Here is a 21402-nt window from a genome sequence, read left to right on the forward strand (position 1 = left end):
TGGAGCTCTGAGAGTTCTGAATGGCAACACATGGCGACACATTAAAAAGGGAAAACAGCCCATTTTAAATGAGCTATGATTTGCTTTTCCAGTCGTGGTCTCTGCTTGATCTTTGTGATCCCGTCATAAATAACATTCCACATAATAGACCCATTAGATATCACAAAAACTCAGCTGTCACACATGTAAAAGCCCGTTGCGCTCATTCTTATGTCAATCAAACGGCCCCTGTACCTTCCTACTTTCCACTTAGATCTGCTATGGGTGCTTTTTAACTGCGCCTGTTCACAGAAGTCGGCCGGTTGAGCAACGCTGCAGAAGCATTTGGCTTTAACTATCTTTTTCAGCTGCAGGCCATACTCAGGTCTGCTCTCACTGGGCCAACGGAGGATGTGAATCCTCTTTTTCCTCAGCCATTCTTTGGTTGTTTTGCTAAAATGCTTCAGGTCATGATTTTGCTCTGTGACCCATTTGTTGCCCGGCACCGCTGGTGACATAATCTGCAATTCCAGAGCATCCCGACAGGCCTCAGTATTCACGGTTCCTTGGAAAACAAGGTTGAAAAACGGGCCCCGATCCATAGATTCCACAAGGTTTGTGTATCTACTTATCCTTCTACCATCGTTTTTTTTTTTTTTATTCAAGTTTTTATTGAACTTTTCTTAGGCTTGGTGCATGGCAATTTAAACATGTTTCTTTATACAGGAATAGTCAGAGATGGGACCAAGTCACACATTTGCAAGTCTTAAGTCTTAGCTTTCAAGTCTCAAGTAAGTCCCAAGGGATTTTTTCTTGGGCAAGTCAAGTCAAGTCAAAGTCAAGGCACCTTATTATTGCAATTTTACCTGCAGAATCTGATCTTAATAAAGTGAAAAGACAAGATATAAGTAACTGTCCCCCACCCCCACCCCGTATCATATCAAGCTAACGTTAGCTAACTACCAACTAGGCTAACAGGATAATATTAGCTTATTTGACAAGCACTTCCTGGTCAGAATGGATCTTCAAATGACGAACAAAGTTCGAAGTTATCGTCTGGCTGTCTGAATAACATTCAAGTCAAGTGCCAAGTCTTTAACTTCCAAGTCCGAGTCAAGTCTCAAGTCTTTTATTTTTTGTCAAGTCAAGTTACAAGTCACCAAAACAGTGACTCGAGTCGACTTGAGTCCCCATCTCTGCAAGTAGTATATGAGTAAGAATTGATAACCGACTTTGCACATATTTGTCTGAAATATAGGGAGCTGATATAAAGACAAGGTGAGTACATAATGATATCTGACTGCTGAGGCATACAGTATTACAGGATCCCACTTGGGGAAAGCACAACAAAACAAGAAAACCAGAGTCCTAGTGGGGGTCATTATTTACCTTTATATAGTTCCAAAACCTGCCCCAGGGGGTCACCCCCTCCTCCCTATCACCACTCAATCTACTAAGCATACATTCATAGGATGCAGTTTCAGGCTACGGCTACACGAAAACGTTTTTCACTGTAACCGATACTTTTTCTTATCGTTTGGCTGTCGCGGCCACACGGAGCCGGCGTTCCCACTACCCCAAAATGATAGTTTTGGAAAACGGGTTCCAGAGTGGGAAGATCTGAGTCGTTTCGTTTCAATTGTTACAGCCAAAACGGATTCGTTTACATCTGCACAGCCACATGGCCAATGCCAGTGACGTATACACATACGTCAGTGACCAGAACAAAAAGCGGCTTCCATTCAAAATCCGGAAGAAGAAGACAACACAACAAGGACAGACAGCGATCATCATGGACCCCACAACATTGATAGCAGCACTGCTGCAGACACTGCTAACTACAGCGGCGTTGTTGAAGGAACAACGTGAGCTTCGCGCTGTTAGAAGTAGGGGCGTACACGCATGCGCATTGCTTCTTCTATTGTTCTGGTGTAACCGGTGGGGGTGGCTTACAGCGCACCTAGAGGTGTTTCGTGTGTACTGCATCGTTTTCAGCAAGCGTCGCGTTTCCATGTGGACACAGAAGCTTTCCTGTGTGGTCGCAATCATTTTCGTACCCGTTTTCAAAAAAACCCTCGTTTCGTTTTCGTGTAGCGGTAGCCTCAGTCATTCTTTCACACGTGGAATTTCTGATGCCTTCCAATGTCTTAAGATGACTCGACAAGCTGTTGTTGTACCCACCGAGATTACAGAAAAATTACATTTGGTTATATTGGGTAATTAAAACATGTCCCCCCCTTGTTCCCACATACAATGAACGACGGCACCAATTTCCTCCTTACATTTCCAACACAAGTCATCACCCGATAGTTTCATCCTGTACAGTCTGGATGGTGTGTAAAAGTACTTATATAATACATTATATTGTATAAGTTTACCCCTTGCCTCTCTCACATATTTACCACAATCAGCCACAATTGCTGCCCATCTATTCACAATCAATCTCTCCACCAATGTCTCTCTGCCATATCATCTTTAACTGGTCATAGTCAGTTGTGAGAGAAAAAACAGCCATTTTATAAAATTGTGAGGCTTTTCGTTTTCTAAGTGGAAGTTTCATATTATCGCTCATCATATTATCAGTAATATTGTAAAGGCTTCGAGGTAATGCAACTCCTCATTTGCAAAAAATTTCCAAAAAGTTATCTTTTCCCACCAAATCAAATGTCTGCTATCATCCTTATTAATGTTTTGGCCAAAACAACCCAGCGGACCGACACGGGTATGAAAAGAAACGTGCAATATGGGGGAGGCACAGCACAGCAGCCTACACAAACAAAGAGGAATTCCTCTTAAAACGGGGATGATATCACGCAGAGCACATGTGACATATTTACCAAAGAGGCAGAGAGTTGGTGGGCTGAGGGTGTAGCTAAGAGGGGGAAATGTCACTTGTCTCTCCTGTTTTGGTCTGTCTCCACTTATAACACTCCCATAAAACCAATAATGTTGTGCAGATGTAGACGGTTTGCCCGTGAGCCAATAATGTAGAAGGCGCAGTATGTTGAGAATGCCTTTGATCTAAGCTTTATAAAGCAGACGGCTGCTTTGATGATTTTGCTGACATTTCCAGGAGACTTTAAAGACTGGAGTGGGCCTAATCAAATCAGTGTGCCTTCCCTCTGCTGAAGGTTAGGTAGCATGAGTGCGGTCAGCCTCATAGGAGTGTGGTTTCACTACGGTTTGGAGATGAGGAGACATCGTGTCTCTGAGTACTTTCTCTCAGTACTTTCTGAATGAACGAAAAGAGGTTTGGATTTTTGGACATCAAAATTCTACATTTTTAACACAATAAAACTTTAATTTTACCCAAAAATGCCTTATTAAATCACATAAGACCTTATCTAATTAATTTAAAGTCCTCCTACGAACACTGACAAAACCCTTTAAAAACCATCTCTGCTCATGTTCATTCAAAAAAGGGTTTTTAACCAAGAAAATCATTCCGTTATGCCTTAAAATTGCACAGAAATTTGCCTCATTAACATTTGGGGATCTGTGAATATGCAGATTAGTCCCACCTCACCCCCTGCACGACTTGCCTGCAGCCATAACAGCTCTTCTTCTGCAGATGCAAGTGGGCCAGAGGGCCCATTTATAACTCTTTTGTCTGCACAGCGTGGGGTCTGGAACATTAGCATTTTTGGAGTGGGAGTCGGGTGGTGCTGCTCGATGTCACTACATCCTGCCCACCCAACCTTTGAGTAAATAATTAGACAGTTTTCACCTGTTAAACTTCCATTTTTGAACGATTTCCCAGGATGGAGGATTCTACTGATTGCCCCAAACATGAAAACACTGTAGTAATACCTGTGCATAATGCTGCCTCAGCAGTTTACTGGCTGAATGGAAGAATAAGGGGGGAATGAGTGTATATACACAACAATTTAAAATATATTGCAAATTTCTGTATAGTTTTCACCAAAACTGGACTTTGAAGTACATAAAATCATGTTAGTCTCACTAAAATTGGACGAATCCCTCCTAAAATGGACCTAGATGCTCCGTACATCTACAATTAATAGAGCGTAAATCCCAATAAAGCTGCTTTCTTTCACATATTTTTCTGTTTACTCAGTCAGATTTCTGAGCTCTTGAGAAACTGGGACTGAAAATCAACCTATTTAGACTAACAAACTTCCCCAGACTGTCGCTCTGCTCTAATAAAATCCTGATTTTACAACCACAGCCTCGTCTGATGAAATCAGCTTTCCAGTGACCCAAAGATGGTGTCTGTGAGGTGAAATCTGCTGTACTTACATGCACAATGAGCTCCCTCAGAGAAAGTTAGAAGCAGAATGTGTTGAATGTTGTCGCACACAGTGATGCAGTGTCCCACACTGACCTCACAGATGTCCCGGCCCTGATTTCACCTCTACATCTCTGCCGTTTATAACGGACTCTCTCTCCATCTTTGCTCTAATTCACCATAAAGAGTCCCAGATAAGCCTTCTCACCTCTATGCAGTAACAGTTATGAGTCGTTTTTGGATAGAATTTATTGGCAGAAAATATTTTTACATTGATGTAGAATAACACTGGAAAAAATCCAAGTCGTACCAAGTATATTTGTCTCATTGAGTATCTCATTACACTTAATATAAGACATAACTGCCTAACAAGTATTATTTCAGCCAGATATAGGGACTTGTTGGAAGACAATACATCTGGAATATTTTGTTAAATGAAAAGGTCTTGAAAACAAATTGTTTTGAGTTACATATCATATGAAACAAGCTTTTTTTGACATTTGAAGAGGTTTTTAAGCTAATTTCAAGATAACTTTTATCTCAAAAGTCCCAAATATCACATCTTATTTCAAGAAATCTTGACAAGCTGATTTTCATTAGTTCCATTGGCATATTTTTTAGCTTATTTCAAGCAAAAGCGTCTTTTATTTGTTGTTTTTTTACTTATTTTTGGAGGGGCATTTTTTTCCAGTGCATGAAACAAAGGGAGTAGTTGTGTTCTTGTTTCCTTATTAGCCAGAAGTATGTGACAAAGCTGTTCTTTCACAGGATGCTGGGCAGAAATGACAGAACATTGATGCTAAAATACCTGCAGTCAAGTGTTCTTTTTGTGGATTTTGATCACAACAGTTTGAAAAAAGAGGATGAAAATACACCCAGTTAGCCTCCACAGAGGCAGCTTTTACCGATGAAGGAACTTTGTGTGGTTTAGCGTAGCTACTTTAACCTTTAAGTAGTTTTCCAGGCCATGTGGACCGGCTCATAACTCATTTCTGGAAAGCTGGAGTAAAACTGAAGTTATGCCATAACTTCCAAAAGATAACGTCTTAGTCTTGGCTGAAAGAAAACACATGTAATGCACGTACAGTTCCCACCATCCACCTCCACCACTCTGAAGCTGACAGAGTACAAATCCACCTGTCAAACACCAGCTTGTTCAAACATGCTGATTTGTCCTTTTGACTCGGTTGGCTGTTCATTTCTGATATGTTATCAGCTCTCTCCTTTCCATCTGTCACTTCTGCTGCTGCGGTTTCATGCAGGCGAACCCAAAGCAGTTAGATAACACCGAGGTGGACAGAAGAAGCAGAGGAATTCTCACTAATTAATTATACAGGGATTCGTTTTATGTAACCTCTTCTCTGGGTGGTTATGTAAATCTCTGTTTTAAAAAGGGGATTTCGTGGATTTTCAATCCGTCTGTCACAAATGGTAAAAGGTTCTCGTCTTTTTTGGGTCTAATTCATTGCAGCCCTTAATGCAGTGTAATTTGACTCGCCGTAATGATTACCCGCTGTGACCCTTCACAATGTCACAAATTTCATCATCACCCTCAGGACCCATCATGGTCAGTGCAGCATGAGTAATGGCCGACACAAGAGATGGCTATTAAATCCTGCTGGTGCTTTCATGTAAATCTGAATTATCAGGCCTTTTTAGGGAGTGTTCTCACCTCCTGGACATGTCCGTGTTCAGTCTGAAATAAAACATCATACGATGCTACACTGGAAAAAATCTAAATCTTACCAAGTATATTTGTCTCATTGAGTATCTCATTACACTTGTTATAAGACACAATTGCCAAGATATAGGGTCTTGTTTTAATACAATACATCTGGAATATCTTGTTAAGTGAAAAAGTCTTGGAAACATCTTGTTTTGAGTCATATTTCACTTGAAACAAGCTTTTTTTTCATGTGAAGACGTTTTTAAGCTAATTTCAAGATCACTTTTAACTCAAAAGTCCCAAATATCACATCTTATTTCAAGAAATTTAGACAAGCCGATTTTCACTAGTTCCATTGGCAGATATTTTTTTTGCTTATTTCAAGCAAAAACGTCTTTTATTTGCTGTTTTTTTACTTATTTTTGGAGGGGCATTTTTTCCAGTGTATGCTGTGCCACCCGAGAAATGTACCTCTTTCTCACATCTGGTATCTTTTGTCGGCTAATGGCGCTGAGAGATGAGGTTTGAAATAGAGAAGCTCTCCCACAAGGCATGAGAACCATAATATTTTGGCCCAGCCGCAGCCCATCAAGCCCGAGTCATTTCAAGCTCTCCTTACATCCGATGACACAGCAACTGCTAGCTGTGAGCCTGGATGCTAATATGCTAGCCAAATATAATAATCAGCGGTGGTTGGTTACATGAATTCCAAAGTCTAGTCTTCCAAAAGTGCAGGATTACTTTGATGGATATGCGACCTGTAATGCTCATGAGAGCAAGTGCACGAGAAGCAATGCTTTTAGGTTTACACAAAGGATGTATTTTAATCCTAATTGTGTTCTTTAACCCCAAATTGCTTTGATTTCTATCCCTTACAATGGGATTTAACTGCTTAAGCCTAACCAGGCAGTGGTTAAAGTAAGCATAACGTTAAGCTAAAACACACTATTCTATTCTATTTGTGGGCTCCAGTAGTCTTTATTCAGAAGTAGTTTGACTACTTAGGGCTGGAGAGTCCCGGCCTCTGTACACAGGACGCCTGTCTGGTGCTCCATTAAAGAACAATATCCAGTTTCAAATTGGTGTCCTCTGGTTTAAAGTGTTGCATATGATAGCATCATCCACCCCCCCAACGTCGCCCTTATGAGGACTTTGTGGATGTTCGAGGAAACATTTGAGAATCACATTTCCTCCGATGTGGAAGTGCTAATATGAGTGGAATTTCCCACCTGCACATCGTAAGGATGGTCATATCTAAGGGTGTGAACTAGCTAGTTCATATGCCACGGTAGCCTGCTATTAGCTGTAAAATAAGTCGTGAATCTACGGACGGAAATTAGCTTGGAATGGACTGATTTAAAGGGATAGTTCGCCTCTTTTGACATGAAGCTGTATGACATCCCATATTAGCAACATCATTTATGAACATTGACTTACCTCCCGCTGCGTCCTGTGAGCCGAGTTCCAGCCTCGTTTTGGTGTTGATGAAAGTAGTCCGGCTAGTTGGCTGCGGCTTAAAAAATAAAGCGTTTTGCTTCTCAAAACAATATGCGTTCAAAAATACCAAGATACAAGATGTTGGAGGGGATGCGGAGAAGAAAGAGCTGGTCACTTCCATGTGTTTTGGGACTGCTCACATATTGGAACATACTGGCAGGAGGTAAAGAACGGTATGGATATAGTTTTGGGGACGAGCATGCGATTCACATTTGATGCTCTTTACATGGGAAGAGGGACGGAAAGGTTGTCAAGATCAGCTGATAAATATATGTTTGGGATCATGACGGTGGCTAGCAAAAAAGCCATAACTAGGAAATGGATGAAGGCAGAGGAGCCCAAAAGGGAAGATTGGGTTGACGTAATGCACAATATTTATATGATGGAAAGGTTGACATTTTCCATCAGATTAGAATCTGGTAAATTTAAGAATTACTGGAAAAATTGGTTGGACTTTGTTTCACCGTTGAGGTCAGATTTTGTTGAATAAAACCCTGGGGACAGGAGGAGCCCTTACATAGCTACAGATTGTATATAGTTAATTTGCAGGTAAATTTAAATGAGAAGATAGGAAAATTAGGAGACCGGTTGGAAGAACGAACAGTAAATGGCAGGTATCGAAAGTGTTAGGGCAGGTTGAAGTACATAAAGGAAAGAAAGGTTATAATGCTTCAATACAGATACAGAATGTGGGCACAACAGTTTGTTGAATACGGGAAGGATATTGTGAAAAATGTGGAATTGTGGTTGTTCACCTGTATGGAAAACAAAAACTCAATAAAAATTTGCAAATTTAAAACAAAACAAAACAATATGCGTTCAAAAGAGTAATACATTTGCATCACAAAATCGTTCTCCAGGAAAAGTCAGACCTCACAATCGCTTGGCGCTATTTTTGCCTCCCTTCATATCAATGCGTTCAGCCACCTGCCGACAGCCGCACCTGTTACGATGTTTACTGCTCAGTCTGCACTCCGGTCTGCTCGGTCTACACAGCAGGCAGTGATACGAAGGGAGAGAAAATAGCGCCAAGTGATTGTGAGGTCTGACTTTTTCCTGGAGAACGATTTTGTGATGCAAATGTATTACTTTTTTGAACGCATATTGTTTTGAGAAGCAAAACGCTTTATTTTTTAAACCCCAGCCAACTAGCCGGACTACCTTCATCAACACCAAAACGAGGCTGGAACTCGGCTCACAGGACGCAGCAGGGGGTAAGAAAATGTTCATAAATGATGTTGCTAATATGGGATATCATACAGCTTCATGTCAAAAGAGGCGAACTATCCCTTTAAACTTCAAATTGCTGGGCCTTCGGTTCCAGCTGAAGCGGTGACTTAAACCATCTGGAAGAGTGACAAAAAGGCAGAAAAACAAAGTTAACCTCATTGTTTTCACTGTATATTTCTTCACGTTGACCTGCCAAACGACCTCCATGCGTCAACCCCGGCTGTAAACAAGTGTAAGATTATGGTTCTAAAACGAGAGCGGCTCTCATGTGGTGTCTCTATGCTGAGCACTGCGGCCTGCGGTGTCAGGGTTTAACAGGCAATCACGTATCTTCTTCACACCCCACTAACTGCAAGCTTTCTGAAATGGTCAGAGGAGAGACTGATAATTATTCCGACACTTCCTGGAACGGCTCGTAAGTGAGACCGAACATCCAGGGAGCTGAGATGTGAGGGAGGAGAGCAGAGGAGATAATGTATGATTGTGCTTTTATGCAACATGGATTCTCTTTTCAGCGCACACTGTGCTCAGTGTAGTCGTGCCAGAATCTGAGCACACAGCAACATCGCTGTAACAAACGTGGGCGGACTGATTGTAAACAGACCGGCAGTAATTAGCATATAAACATGTTTAGCTGATGTACAGAAATGAGCTGTTTGCAACACAAAAACGAGCCCTTAAGTTGCATAACAGCAAAGCTGCACCATCAAACTGGAATAAATCAAAGTCTTCCCAAGTATATTTGTCTCATTTCTAGTCAAAATATCTCATTACACTTAATATAAGACACAGCTGCCTAACAAGTACTATTTCAGCCAGATATAGGGACTTGTTTGAAGACAATACATCTGGAATATCTTGTTAAATGAAAAACTCTTGAAAACAAATTGTTTTGAGTCACATATCATATGAAACAAGCTTTTTTTTTTTACATTTGAAGAGGTTTTTGAGCTAATTTCAAGATCACTTTTATCTCAAAAGTCCTAAATATCACATCTTATTTCAAGAAATCTTGACAAGCCGATTTTCACTAGTTCCATTGGCAGATTTTTTTGCTTATTTCAAGCAAAAAAGTCTTTTATTTGTTGTTTTTTTTAACTTCATTTTTGGAGTGGCATTTTTTCCAGTGCAGTGACGATCTGTAACATTAAGAAGTTTATTCTGTTCCATCTAAGGGGATTAAAACCAGTATAGGGACTCTAGTATCCATGCACTCTTAAGGTTATTACATTACAGTGTTCTTAATGACACAAGCTGAAACTGAATTAGATGAAACTATGAAATTCTTTGGATATGAAGAGATCAATTCCCTCAGAGCCGCCGGTGGATGACTGATCTAAGGCACCAAAGAAACATAAAACACTCTCACACGCCCGCAGCTTTCGCTCTGGTTTCTCTTCCACATAAATGTGGCTAATCAGGGGGATTGTTTAAACTATTATCTTGATAATGGATAATAACGGATATCCCAAAAACAAAGCTATTAACTTGCTTGTTTTTACACTTAAAGCGGGCATACAAAAGTACGAACTAGGAGTCTGGCTGTGAGACTAATGGGGTAATAAGGGGCAGGTGTGCTGGGAGGAGCAGTATCAGCTTCCTATCAAAGACAGGAAGCTCGCTGGGAGAGAAGAGGAATGATGGTGTTCACCACGTCGTGCAGTGCAGGATTTATATGTCACAACACTTGATTCAAGATTTATGCATTGGATACACACTCCTCTATTCTTATATCCTCAAAGTGCATCTAGAGGATTGGAATATCCTGGAAGATGGTGGTTGGGGAATGATTCGGTTGTAGAATAAAAGAGGAAGAGAGCGAAATTTGCATAATGAGGAGCACTCAGACAAGAAGGAGTCAGAAAATACAATTCCACAGGGCTTCATGCATTTAAAATCTGCACCAATACATGTAATGAAATAAAAATAAGTTATTATGATATGAAAAGTATTGCCAGCAGCTGAAAAAAAAATTACAGAATTATCATCCAAGTTGGCAGTGTCTGTAGCTTTTATGATTCGATTTTGTGGCAAGCGAGTGAATATATTGAAGAATTTAACAGTTACAAGCAGTTATAAGCTGAGGGAATATTGAACAAGTTGAACAGAAACACGAGTAAAAAAGTACAAATGATGGGTAACTTTTTATACATACATACAATTCTGTATGGTGCTCAGACTATTAGCCGATTAGCTTAGCTTAGCATAGCATCATAGGTGGAATCAGAGGTAAAGCGAATGGAGACTAATGCGATGTTCAGCCATATCATTTAAAGCAATACAATGTAACTTCTAAAAAAGCCCACTATGGAGCTCCCCCTACAGGCTTGGAGGTAATGTACGGTTACACTGTCGTAAATACAACACCCTTTCACTTTCACGTTTCACGTTTGTTGACGAACCGGCGAGGAGTCAGAAGGTGCAAGCTATGTCGACCGAGAAGGTAAGAGTAATCAAATGTACCTGGGAGCGTGAGAGGGTCTATTTGTTTTTGCAGTAGGTGTGCCAGAAAGCAAGTGGAAGTACTTCCGCTCAGCTCCCGGGCCGGTCCAGCAAAGTTACATAGCGCAGTTATTCCAACTCAGACCCCCGAAGGGCATAGGAGACAGGCCAACCGTAATATTAAAACTCATTCTAGCCGCACAATTTTTTTCAAGCTGTTATTTTAAGGTAGAAATGTTACATAGTATTGCTTTAAGGGAAGGTCCCTTAACCTTAACTGAAGTTCCCTGAGCAGATAGCAGCTAGCAGGGAAATAGTGTTTATGTTCATGTTGGGATGAAACGCCATCTCTTGTCTGGCTTTGGACAAAATTCAAAACATGTTTACCAACAGCCATGAACTGGCTTTTCTGACAGTTAATAAAATGTTCAAACACTGATGTTTGTTAATCTTAATTAAAGTATGGTTTGAAAAAAGCACCGTACTAGCTTTAAGTTTGCTTTCAGCTAAGTTTAATGATTCAGCTTGCTGTAAATCAAATCAAATTTATTTGTATAGCACATTTCATGTACAAAACAATTCAAAGTGCTTCACATAAAATAAAAGCATTGCAGCAGGGAGTGGAAGAAGCATTAAAAATACATAAAAGAATATAAAGAGAAACAAGTAAAATCATTTAAATGAATTTAAAAACAAGCAACAGTCCAGATAAATTAAAAGATATCGTGCAGATTTCATGCATAGACACATGAGAAAAGAAATGTTTTGAACCTGGATTTAAAAATGTCTCCATTTGGTGAAAGTTTAATCTCCACTGGCAGTTTGTTCCACTTGTTTGCAGCATAACAGCTAAATGCTGCTTCTCCGTGTTTAGTCTGGACTCTGGACTGGACCAGCTGACCTGAGTCCTTGGATCTAAGAGCTCTGCTGGGTTTATATTCTCTGAACAGATCACAGATGGATTCTGGGCCTAAACCCCTAAACCTTTTGGGCCTCTACAATAATTATATCAGTTTTTAAATCTAATTCTTCACCAGACAGCCAGTAAATGTTATTTCCAAAAGTGTTGAACTAACTACAAACCCCAATTCCATTGAAGTTGGTACGGTGTATTAAATTAAAATAAAAACAGCAGACAACGATTTGCAAATCTTTTTTGACCAATATTCAATTGAATACATTAAAAGACAAGATATTTAATGTTCAAACTGATAAACTTTGTTGTTTCCTTGCAAATATTCACTCACATTGGATTTTGATGGCTGCAACACGTTCCAAAAGAGTTGGGACAGGGGCAACAAAAGACTTGGAAAGTTGAGAAATGCTCCAAAAACACCTATTTGGAGCATTCCATTGATGAACAGGTTAATTGGAAACAGGTTCGTGTCATGATTGGGTATAAAAAGGACATCCCAAAAGGCTCAGTCTTTCACAAGCAAGGATGGGGCGAGGTTCGCCACTTTGTGAGCAACTGCGTGAGCAACTGCGTGAGCAACTGCGTGAGCAAATAGTCCATCAGTTCCAGAACAACGTGCCTCAACGTAAAATTGCAAAGAATTTGGGGATATCATCATCTACAGTCCATAACATCATCAACAGATTCAGAGAATCTGGGGACATCTCTGTACGTAAGCGGCAAGGCCGAAAACCCACATTGAATGCCCGTGACCTTTGATCCCTCAGGCGGCACTGCATCAAAAACAGACATCATTCTCTGAAGGATATTACAGCATGGGCTCAGGAACACTTCGGAGAACCGTTGTCAGTTAACACAATTCGGTGTTACATTCACAAGTGCAAGTTAAAACTGTACTATGCAAAGCGAAAGCCATATATCAACAACACCCAGAAACGCCGCCGGCTTCTCTGGGCCCGAGCTCATCTCAGTTGGACTGAAACGAAGTGGAAAAGTGTTCTGTGGTCTGAGTCCACATTCCAAATTGTTTTTGGGAATAATAGACGTCGTGTCCTCCGGACCAAAGAGGAAAAAGACCATTCAGACTGTTATCAGCGCAAAGTCCAAAAACCAGCATCTGTGATGGTATGGGGGTGTGTTAGTGCCAATGGTATGGGTAACCTGCACATTTGTGAAGGCACCATTAATGCTGAAAGGTACATTCAGGTTTTGGAGCAGGATATGCTGCCATCCAAGCGACGTCTTTTTCAGAGTCGTCCCTGCTTATTTCAGCAAGACAATGCCAAGCCACATTCTGCACGTGTTACAACAGCCTGGCTTCGTAGTAAAAGAGTGCGGGTACTAGACTGGCCTGCCTGCAGTCCAGACCTGTCTCCCATTGAGACAGCCATCAAAATGTGTGAATATCTCTAAAGAAATAATAAAGTTTATCAGTTTCAACATTAAATATCTTGTCTTTTATTGTATTCATTTGAATTTTGTCAAAAAGGATTTGCAAATCAATGTATGCTGTTTTTATGTACATTTTACACACCGTCCCAACTTCAATGGAATTGGGGTTTGTAATTCACTGTCACCAAAGTCACCGAATGAAGTGGCTTTATTTTATTAACACAATGAGTGTAATCAGTAAGCAAGCTGTCACTGGACACAACACTAGAAAAAACAAGTTATTGTGATAGTCTGAGCAAATTCTGACTCTTAAAATGCGAATGAACGTGTTCGTCTGACCAAAATCTTATGAAATTGAGATTCTCAAAACCGGACTAACACATCCAGATAATGTCGGATTGAATCATTCCTGCATGTTTACACCAAAAACCTTTCAGTTAATCACTCAGTTATTTGCTGTGCATGTGAACTGGAACAAGGATTGTGATCCAGTGAAATGAAGTCGGGCTGTAACCACCGCTCATACGTTTTAACGCCAATTAAAGCCGTTTGTCCTTTTCCCACAACTACCAAACACAAACCATTTTCTCGGTCTGTAGCCCCCAGTTTCTCCAACTGTGCTCCTCCATCACAACCCCCGAATACTCGTGCAACATTTAGGCAGCGCAGGGGGCAAGCTCAGATCGCTCTGCTCTTTCCTCCTCCGGCGGGGTGATGATCTGTAAAGAGAATCATTAAGACTTCATTTGTGACGCTGACACGCGGACGCACACCGCCTGCAGAAGGCTATCCATCACCGGCGCTGCCATTCATCACTGTGCAGCAGGAATGATGCAGAGGCTGGCTGCTTCTCCGCTTGACCTCTGACCTCCAACGTGTGTTCCTGAACATGAGCACACACAACACTGGATGTGTAGAGACTCAACATGCAAGCAAAAAGCCCAGATTTGGGTTTGTTCTGGTCTTTTGTGTCTTTGTAGTAATTCCGTTTGTCATATTTGCAACTGCTTTGTGTTTCTTTGTAGTTTATCTTTATCTCACTCTTTTGTCTTTTGTAATATTACATTTTTGTGATAATTTCATCTCTTTGCAGCGATGTCTGCAGTTATTTTGCATGTCTTTAGCAGCTGTTTTTGTGTTCTTTTGTTTTTCTAAGTTTGGTAAATTGTAGTTGTTTTAAATTTCTTTCGAGGCGTTTTGCTTCTTTTTTGGGAGTTGCTGTCTTTGTGGTGAAAGCTGACTGCTGAAGATTTATTTATGGTTCTTATCACATTTCCAGAGTTTGTGTTTAATTATTTTCTTTTATCTCATGCTCTGATTGTTGAAGTGATGAGTTGTTTCATTATGTTTTCTCCTGTTAATAATGAATCTTAATGACATTCACACTGCGTTCTGATCATTTTGTAACTGTGAGCTGTGTTATAATCTTAATACAAATTCACCTGCAGGCACAAATAAAGACGCCTAAACCTGCATTTCTTTGCACGTGTTTGTTGCTTTTTTTGCATTTATTTTACAGTGGCCTGATTGACTTCTCATTAAGGAACGTTATTACGAACTTCAAATAAAGCCTGAGGGTTCGGTACTCCATCCACCGTCCAATTACAGGTTTGATCCCGCTGCTGACCTCGTCCCTGATGAAAGCATCCTTGAGAAAGACACTCGGGCTTCATTTTCTGGCCTGCTGCTGTTTACGACCTCCACCATGAAAGTCAGACGTGCTAAATATATTCAAAATATGCTGTTGGCTAATTATTCTTCATGCATGTGGGGGATGAATGAAATTGGGTGTGATGGAGAGCCGGTGTCGGGACGTCTCAGGAGAGATAATTCATGCTTTCTGCTTGTTGACCCTCTTTTCTACTCTCTCACAATAACTCCGGCTCCCAGATAATGGCTGATGGTTAAGATGTGCCATCAGAGGGCCAGCAGAGAGGCCCGGGTGTTAAGAGCCAGCTCGTCTTTGATGAAGGGTTCTTCTGCTCAGATTGGAACATCACCCTCCTTCTTGATGCTTTCATTGTATTCGAGAGCTTCCTCTAACGACGCCTATTGCTGCAGCTCTCCACCCTCCTCGGTTACGTTCCTATGGTAACAAGTCCGAGTGAGTCAGGGAGATGCGCGATTGTTTTGTTGGTGTGTGTGTGTGTTTTTTACATAATAAATCAATTACTACGCCTGCTGAGTGAGCTCAACTGAGTAATGCCGTCCTAAATAATTAAAACACAGAAAAAATTGACTGAATGTCCTCAGATATCGTGTTCAGATGAAATGCAACAACCAGGGTGTGTAGCGGGACATCCATCTGACATAATTTGTCTTCCAATCTGCACCCTGCTTGCCAAACCCACCCTCCATAAGTGCTTCACTGTGCTGAGCCAGAGCAGCTTCAGCCTCTAACTTTGAATCCTTCCTCGTGTGGAGGAAAGTGTAATACTGCCCCCTGCTGGCCAGTGTTGGACCTACATTCTCACACGGGAATGAACTTTTATGTGGAAACTAATTCAAAGAACTTATGAGACTTTTTAAGCCTTATATTGCTCAGAAATAAGGCCCCAAAAACCCACAAAACGCCTCAAAGCAAAATTATTTCTCACCAAAAGACATGGAAAGACGCAGTTTACTGAGATTAATCAAATTAAAGTGATCCGATGGCATGAGACAGGGTGGCATCTGTCACTGAGTGGCTTTTAGTGAGAAGTGGGGGGGTTAACTGAGGCTTCCTGCTGTGAGAACATGTTTGGTTTGTGACCTGCTATTTAAACGTTTAATGATCGATCCGTACAGAAACAAAAGAAAGCAAACATGGCACGATAATTCCTTTTAAAATCTAATTATTCTGACTTGTCTGGCAGATAAATGAGAGACATAATACCAGGTATTTATGTGCACTAATCAAGTAAAATCACAGTCATTGAAAGTGAACACTAATGAAATCATAAAAAGGCTCAACTGCACCCTCTAGTGGTCACTGATAAAACTACATTAATTTGTTACCTCCTGCTACTTTCTCTGGTATTCATGCGAAAGTCTTTGAGTTTCATTATCTTGTTCTCCACCCGTGAATAGAAAAGGTGACTATCTACAGAGCGGCCGACGACTTTGATGCAGGAGTCCTCAAACGCGTAAAGAACGTCCAGGAACGGCGAGTTCTCCTCGTTGCAGATCTGAGCCAGTTTCCGTTTGTCGGGCCACTCGGCCTCGTTGTAAAAGATCTCGTGGACTCTCAGAATCGACAGCCAAAACTCCATCAAAGTCTTGAGGTCTTCCAAGGCGACCTCGGCGACCTTTGAGCCCGCCTTGGGGGGCTGCTTCTCAGTCAGCGATATCCGCACGAGTCCACTTCCTTCGACGCACTCGACGGACACGTCGACACCCTCAAAACATTTGTCCAACTCGTTCTTCTGAAACTTTTCAATGTACCTGAATGTGTACAAGTCGGCCCACATGTCCTCTGAGAAAGAGCAGCTCTCAGAGAAAGCTGAAGCATCTCTCTTAGAGTCGAAGCTGCTCCGGTTCTTCAGGTGATCAGTGCCGTGGGAATGTGAGCCCAAATGATTCCCTCCTTTGGCAGCTGACATCTTGTGTTTCTCTAAAAAACGGTCTTCTATCTCCCCTGCAGGGGGCAGCTTCAGGCCTGAAAAGGAGGGGGCGATACCCGCACCGACTTCCTCCCCGACCACATGTCGGAGGTTGGTTTTTGTTCGCTCTGTTCTATATTTTGTGGGCGATTCACGCCTGATCTGAGCTTTCGGTTCCTCCTCTTCTTCATTGCTTCCCGGGTCCGAAAAGCTCTCCTCAGAAAACTTTTGCTTGAAGGAATCCTTTTGGGTTTTTGCTTTCCAGAGCAGGCGTTGGACTTCTCTGGGCTCACCTGAGCTGCTGGAGCTCGCCGGTTCCTGCTTAGCTTTGGCGCCGCTGCAGCGTACAGAACCAGCAGAACCAGCAGAACCGAGACGAGTCAGCGCCCTCAGGTGAGAAGGGGTTTGGGCTGAGAGTCCAAGACGGCTGGCTCTTTGGATGAGGTCCTGTCTCAGGGATCTGACGGCAGAGAAAGGGCCCTCGATGGAGACTTTCCTGTCCTCGGGCGCAGATCGGAACCGTATGGACCTGTGGGCTGACTGCAGGCTCTGGATCAGAGATGCTCGACTGGTGCCGAACGCAGAGAGATCCACAGTCGCACTGGGGACGTAAAAAAACACCTGCAACACGAAAAAACACATCTGAATCAGGACCGAACCAGCAAACGGCCGGACATCCGATGGGCCAAACTCACGTCTCTGCTGAAGGGGAACACAGTGAGCGCGTAGTCCTCAGGAAACTCGTCATCCGTCATGATCTGCTGCTCCTTCCTCAGCACCCTCTCTGCATCTGCCAACAGTTAGTTTCCTGTTAAGGTCCCACACTCTCAGAAAATAAAGTACAGAATTGTACCTTCAGGGGTACGATGGCTTGTCACTGGGGCAGTACCCTCAGAAGGTATAGTTTTGTACCCTTATACTGAAGTAGCCTAACACAGACTGTCTATTGTACCCCAGCATGTAGAAAAAAAAAGGTACATATATGTACTTTTCACCACTTGAGTACATATAGGTACCTTTAGGTCCAATAATTAACCCTAGGGGGTATATTAGTATAGATTGTACCTCAGGGGACAAAAAAGGGCTCATACTGTACCCCTGTTTCTGAGAGTGCAGTGGCACTGGCCAACTCTCCTCATCCTCCATCAGTCTAACATCACCTGCCAGGTCAGACTAAAGCCCCCATCAGCTCGACCCAAGCAGCATCTCCTTTAAATAAACGCTCCCCTTATATTTCTCCCACATACAGAACGGCGTATAAATGGTTCCCATGGGGACCAATTAAAGCGCAAAGTAGAAAATATCTCTAAGAATTAGAGAACCAACAGTGGGAAGGCCCTTAAATACGTCAGTTTGGAGCCATTTATGGAAAATTAAATGGAAAACAATACAGAAAAGAAGCCTTAAAATCCCTTTTAAGATGACCCGAGGTCTGGAAGCCCCTCAAAGGGCAGACATAATTCAGTTAATTCAGACGCTGATTATTAGTTAAAGCGCTTCTTTTATGACTTAAGGGGGAAATACCAAAAAACGTCTCCAGCTGATTACATAACAGAATCTAAACTGACAGATTAGTTCATATTTAGCTTTCTGGATCAAACTATGTTGAGATTCTTGTTATATTTTGTTGGTGTCTGACTGTATGTACAACTGTAACCACCATAGTTACCATTCGGACAAGATGGTGATCCTCGAGGTAGAAATATCCCTCTTTTTTGAAAAAGCCCTCTTTTTGGTCATTTTGATCAGTGCCAGTGGCTGTTTTACATCTCATGGTGGTTGTTATTGTCTCTTTATTGTTCCCCCAGTTATCTATGTGGGTGTTTTTGTTGTCATCTTGTGTTTAATTGTGGTAATTTAGAGTGTTTTCTTTGCTGTTTTTCATAGCAGTTGTTTCGAGTCTTCTGTTGGTAGTTATGCAAATATTTGAGGTTGCTTTTATCTCTTTAAAGTAACCTGATGCACCTGTGTGGTTGTTTTTGTTGTTCTTTTGTGGTTTTAGGCCGTTTCTTGGTGCTTCTTTGAGAAAACAAACCAAAAATAACGTCTCTGTCACATCTATTTAACCAAAACTTTCTGATAACTAATACACTCACAGCAACAGGAGGCCCATCTTCTACCCTGAAGCCCCCAGGTTTGTTTTACTTGAGACACAAACTCTTCAGCTGTAACCATTTACCTTGAGCTTTGTCAAAAGTGACGAACGCGACACCGTCCATGTTGTTCGGGTATTTCACCGCCTCCACGTCCCCTCCGCCGCTCCTCCGGCTGCTCTGGAAGTGAATGGTCACCTTGTCGATCATTCTGCTGACCGACAACAGGCTGGGAACACCGGACACAACCACCGTCCTGCGGCTGTCCAAGCAGGCGGGCTCCATCACAGCTACTAACGGTGGCTAACGGCTACTAACGGTCGCCGCATTTATCCCGCCACGCCGCGGACGCCGTTGCTACAAACACAGCAACATTTTAAGTTTCACTTTCACTCCGCCTGTAGAATATTGTACCAGAAACATTTGTCCACTAGGTGTCTCTGTTAAACTACCCGTCATTTAGCGGAGGTCTCATCCAAAAATGTTTCATTCAACAACCAGAGCAAACACCTCTGCGGTACATCTTGCTCCAGTAAAATGTCTCGATGCTAACGGCTCATCTTTTTTTTGCTCTGGGAAAAACTTGTCAACAACGTGTGGTGCAAACATTTATTAGGTTTAAACAAAGAACAAAACGAAACAAAGAGGGAGGAAAAGCCCCACAGAAGTCCGAACAAACAAACGAAGACACGAGTAACAGACTCAATTGCATTTTTCTTGTGCATATAAACATTTTTAATTTAATATATAAAACAAAGTGGCCTGGCCGAGTGCAACAAACAGGTATGAGGGGTAATAATAAAAGAAAATCCAGGCCCTGTCTGATACCAATCAAATCTCCATCTTGATCATCATTTCAGTGCAAATGCAACATTCACTGTGTTCAACGGTGACTTTAAATAATTCAGGTAGTATATCCATTATTCATTCAGTGTTTGTTATTGTACAGGCTCACATAGTACAAGTGCTGCTGCAGCGTGTCGTTTGTTGTGTGAGATGAACAGTTTCATGAGCCTGTGATCCGGCTGATGGACGTCTTCAGAAGAGTAACGGAACCCAAAACACTTTGATATGAAAGCTCAACTGAAAGGCAATTATGTGTTTTAATTTGCAAATGAGGGCAAAAAAACGTGCTGAACCAGAAACAAGTGTGTTGTGTTGTGTTGTGTTGTGTGGGGGTGATTTGTGTCGATGCGGTGCGCTCCCACACCGGCAACCGCTTTAAACCACAGTGGAGACGCAAATATGTCAAAGAAATCCTGAAGCCTTCCACACTTATAATGCTGGAACAGAAAAGGTTTGAAGGTTTGTAGGTTTGAGTTGAGCTGCCCAGCTTCCCCTCTACACAGACCTGTTGGCCAGGACAAAAAAAAAAAACAAAAAAAAACAAAAGATAAAATGAACTAGAACAAAATAAAAGTCGAACATTCATTCTTCAAACGTTTGATACTTTGATTTGGACAGAATCTGGGAGACGGTCCAGACTGAGGCAGCAGAGGCAGGTGGTGCGTTCCAGATGATCTTAGCAGCTATGAGCCGGCCTCCTTCCGGTCGCACAGCTCCCCTTTGTGTCTGCTGCTAGTTCTGAGTTTAAAGGGGGCCCGGGGCCCGCTGTGGGTGGTGTGTCTGGAGGGGAGCGTGGCAAAGATGGGGTGTGATGAGGCCAGGTGTCCGCCGGGAGCGTCTCTGGGGCCGAGGGTCCCACAGCCGCTGGATGGATCCGCCCCCTCTGCAGAGCTCTGCCAGGAGCCGGTGGGAGTCAGTGCAGCCGATCCCCTCCGGAGGATGTGTGGCGTCCAGGACCTGACTGCTCACTGCAGACAGAGACAGACACACAGCCGGTAAATAAAACAACCGAATCAGACCTGCACCATCGGGAGGCTGAGATAAACCGCTGCCGTCAGCTTTAAAAGCTTCGGTCAAACCTCACCACGGATGGAAAAGTCTCACTTTGCTGCTACATCTGAGTTTCTCTAAACGTCCAGTTGTTAGCCCAACTCTCCTCATCCTCCATCAGTCTAACATCACCTGCCAGGTCAGACTAAAGCCCCCCATCAGCTCGACCCAAGCAGCATCTCCTTTAAATAAACGCTCCCCTTATATTTCTCCCACACATACAGAACGGCGTATAAATGGTTCCCATGGGGACCAAATAAAGCGCGAAGTAGAAAATATCTCTAAGAATTAGAGAACCAACAGTGGGAAGGCCCTTAAATACGTCAGTTTGGAGCCATTTATGGAAAATTAAATGGAAAACAATACAGAAAAGAAGCCTTAAAATCCCTTTTAAGATGACCCGAGGTCTGGAAGCCCCTCAAAGGGCAGACATAATTCAGTTAATTCAGACGCTGATTATT

General features: G+C 42.2%; 1 protein-coding gene and 1 pseudogene across 1 annotated transcript; both read right to left on the minus strand.

Annotated features, from left to right (window-relative positions):
- Nucleotides 1-13240: 13240 nt before the first annotated feature.
- rbm43 (RNA binding motif protein 43) lies at nt 13241-19399 on the minus strand. The gene is made up of 3 exons (XM_075477836.1): nt 19132-19399; nt 17648-17742; nt 13241-17573 (listed from the first exon to the last, which is right to left on the minus strand). Exons 1-3 carry the CDS (start codon nt 19328-19330, stop codon nt 16365-16367), a joined length of 1503 nt encoding a protein of 500 aa, XP_075333951.1. The 5' UTR covers nt 19331-19399; the 3' UTR covers nt 13241-16364.
- A 241-nt stretch (nt 19400-19640) lies between these two features.
- The window catches only part of LOC142391777 (R3H domain-containing protein 1-like), a 48677-nt pseudogene continuing 46915 nt past the window's right edge, over nt 19641-21402 (minus strand).

The sequence above is a fragment of the Odontesthes bonariensis genome, chromosome 11, assembly GCF_027942865.1.
Source record: "Odontesthes bonariensis isolate fOdoBon6 chromosome 11, fOdoBon6.hap1, whole genome shotgun sequence".
NCBI classification, from domain to species: Eukaryota; Metazoa; Chordata; class Actinopteri; order Atheriniformes; family Atherinopsidae; genus Odontesthes; species Odontesthes bonariensis.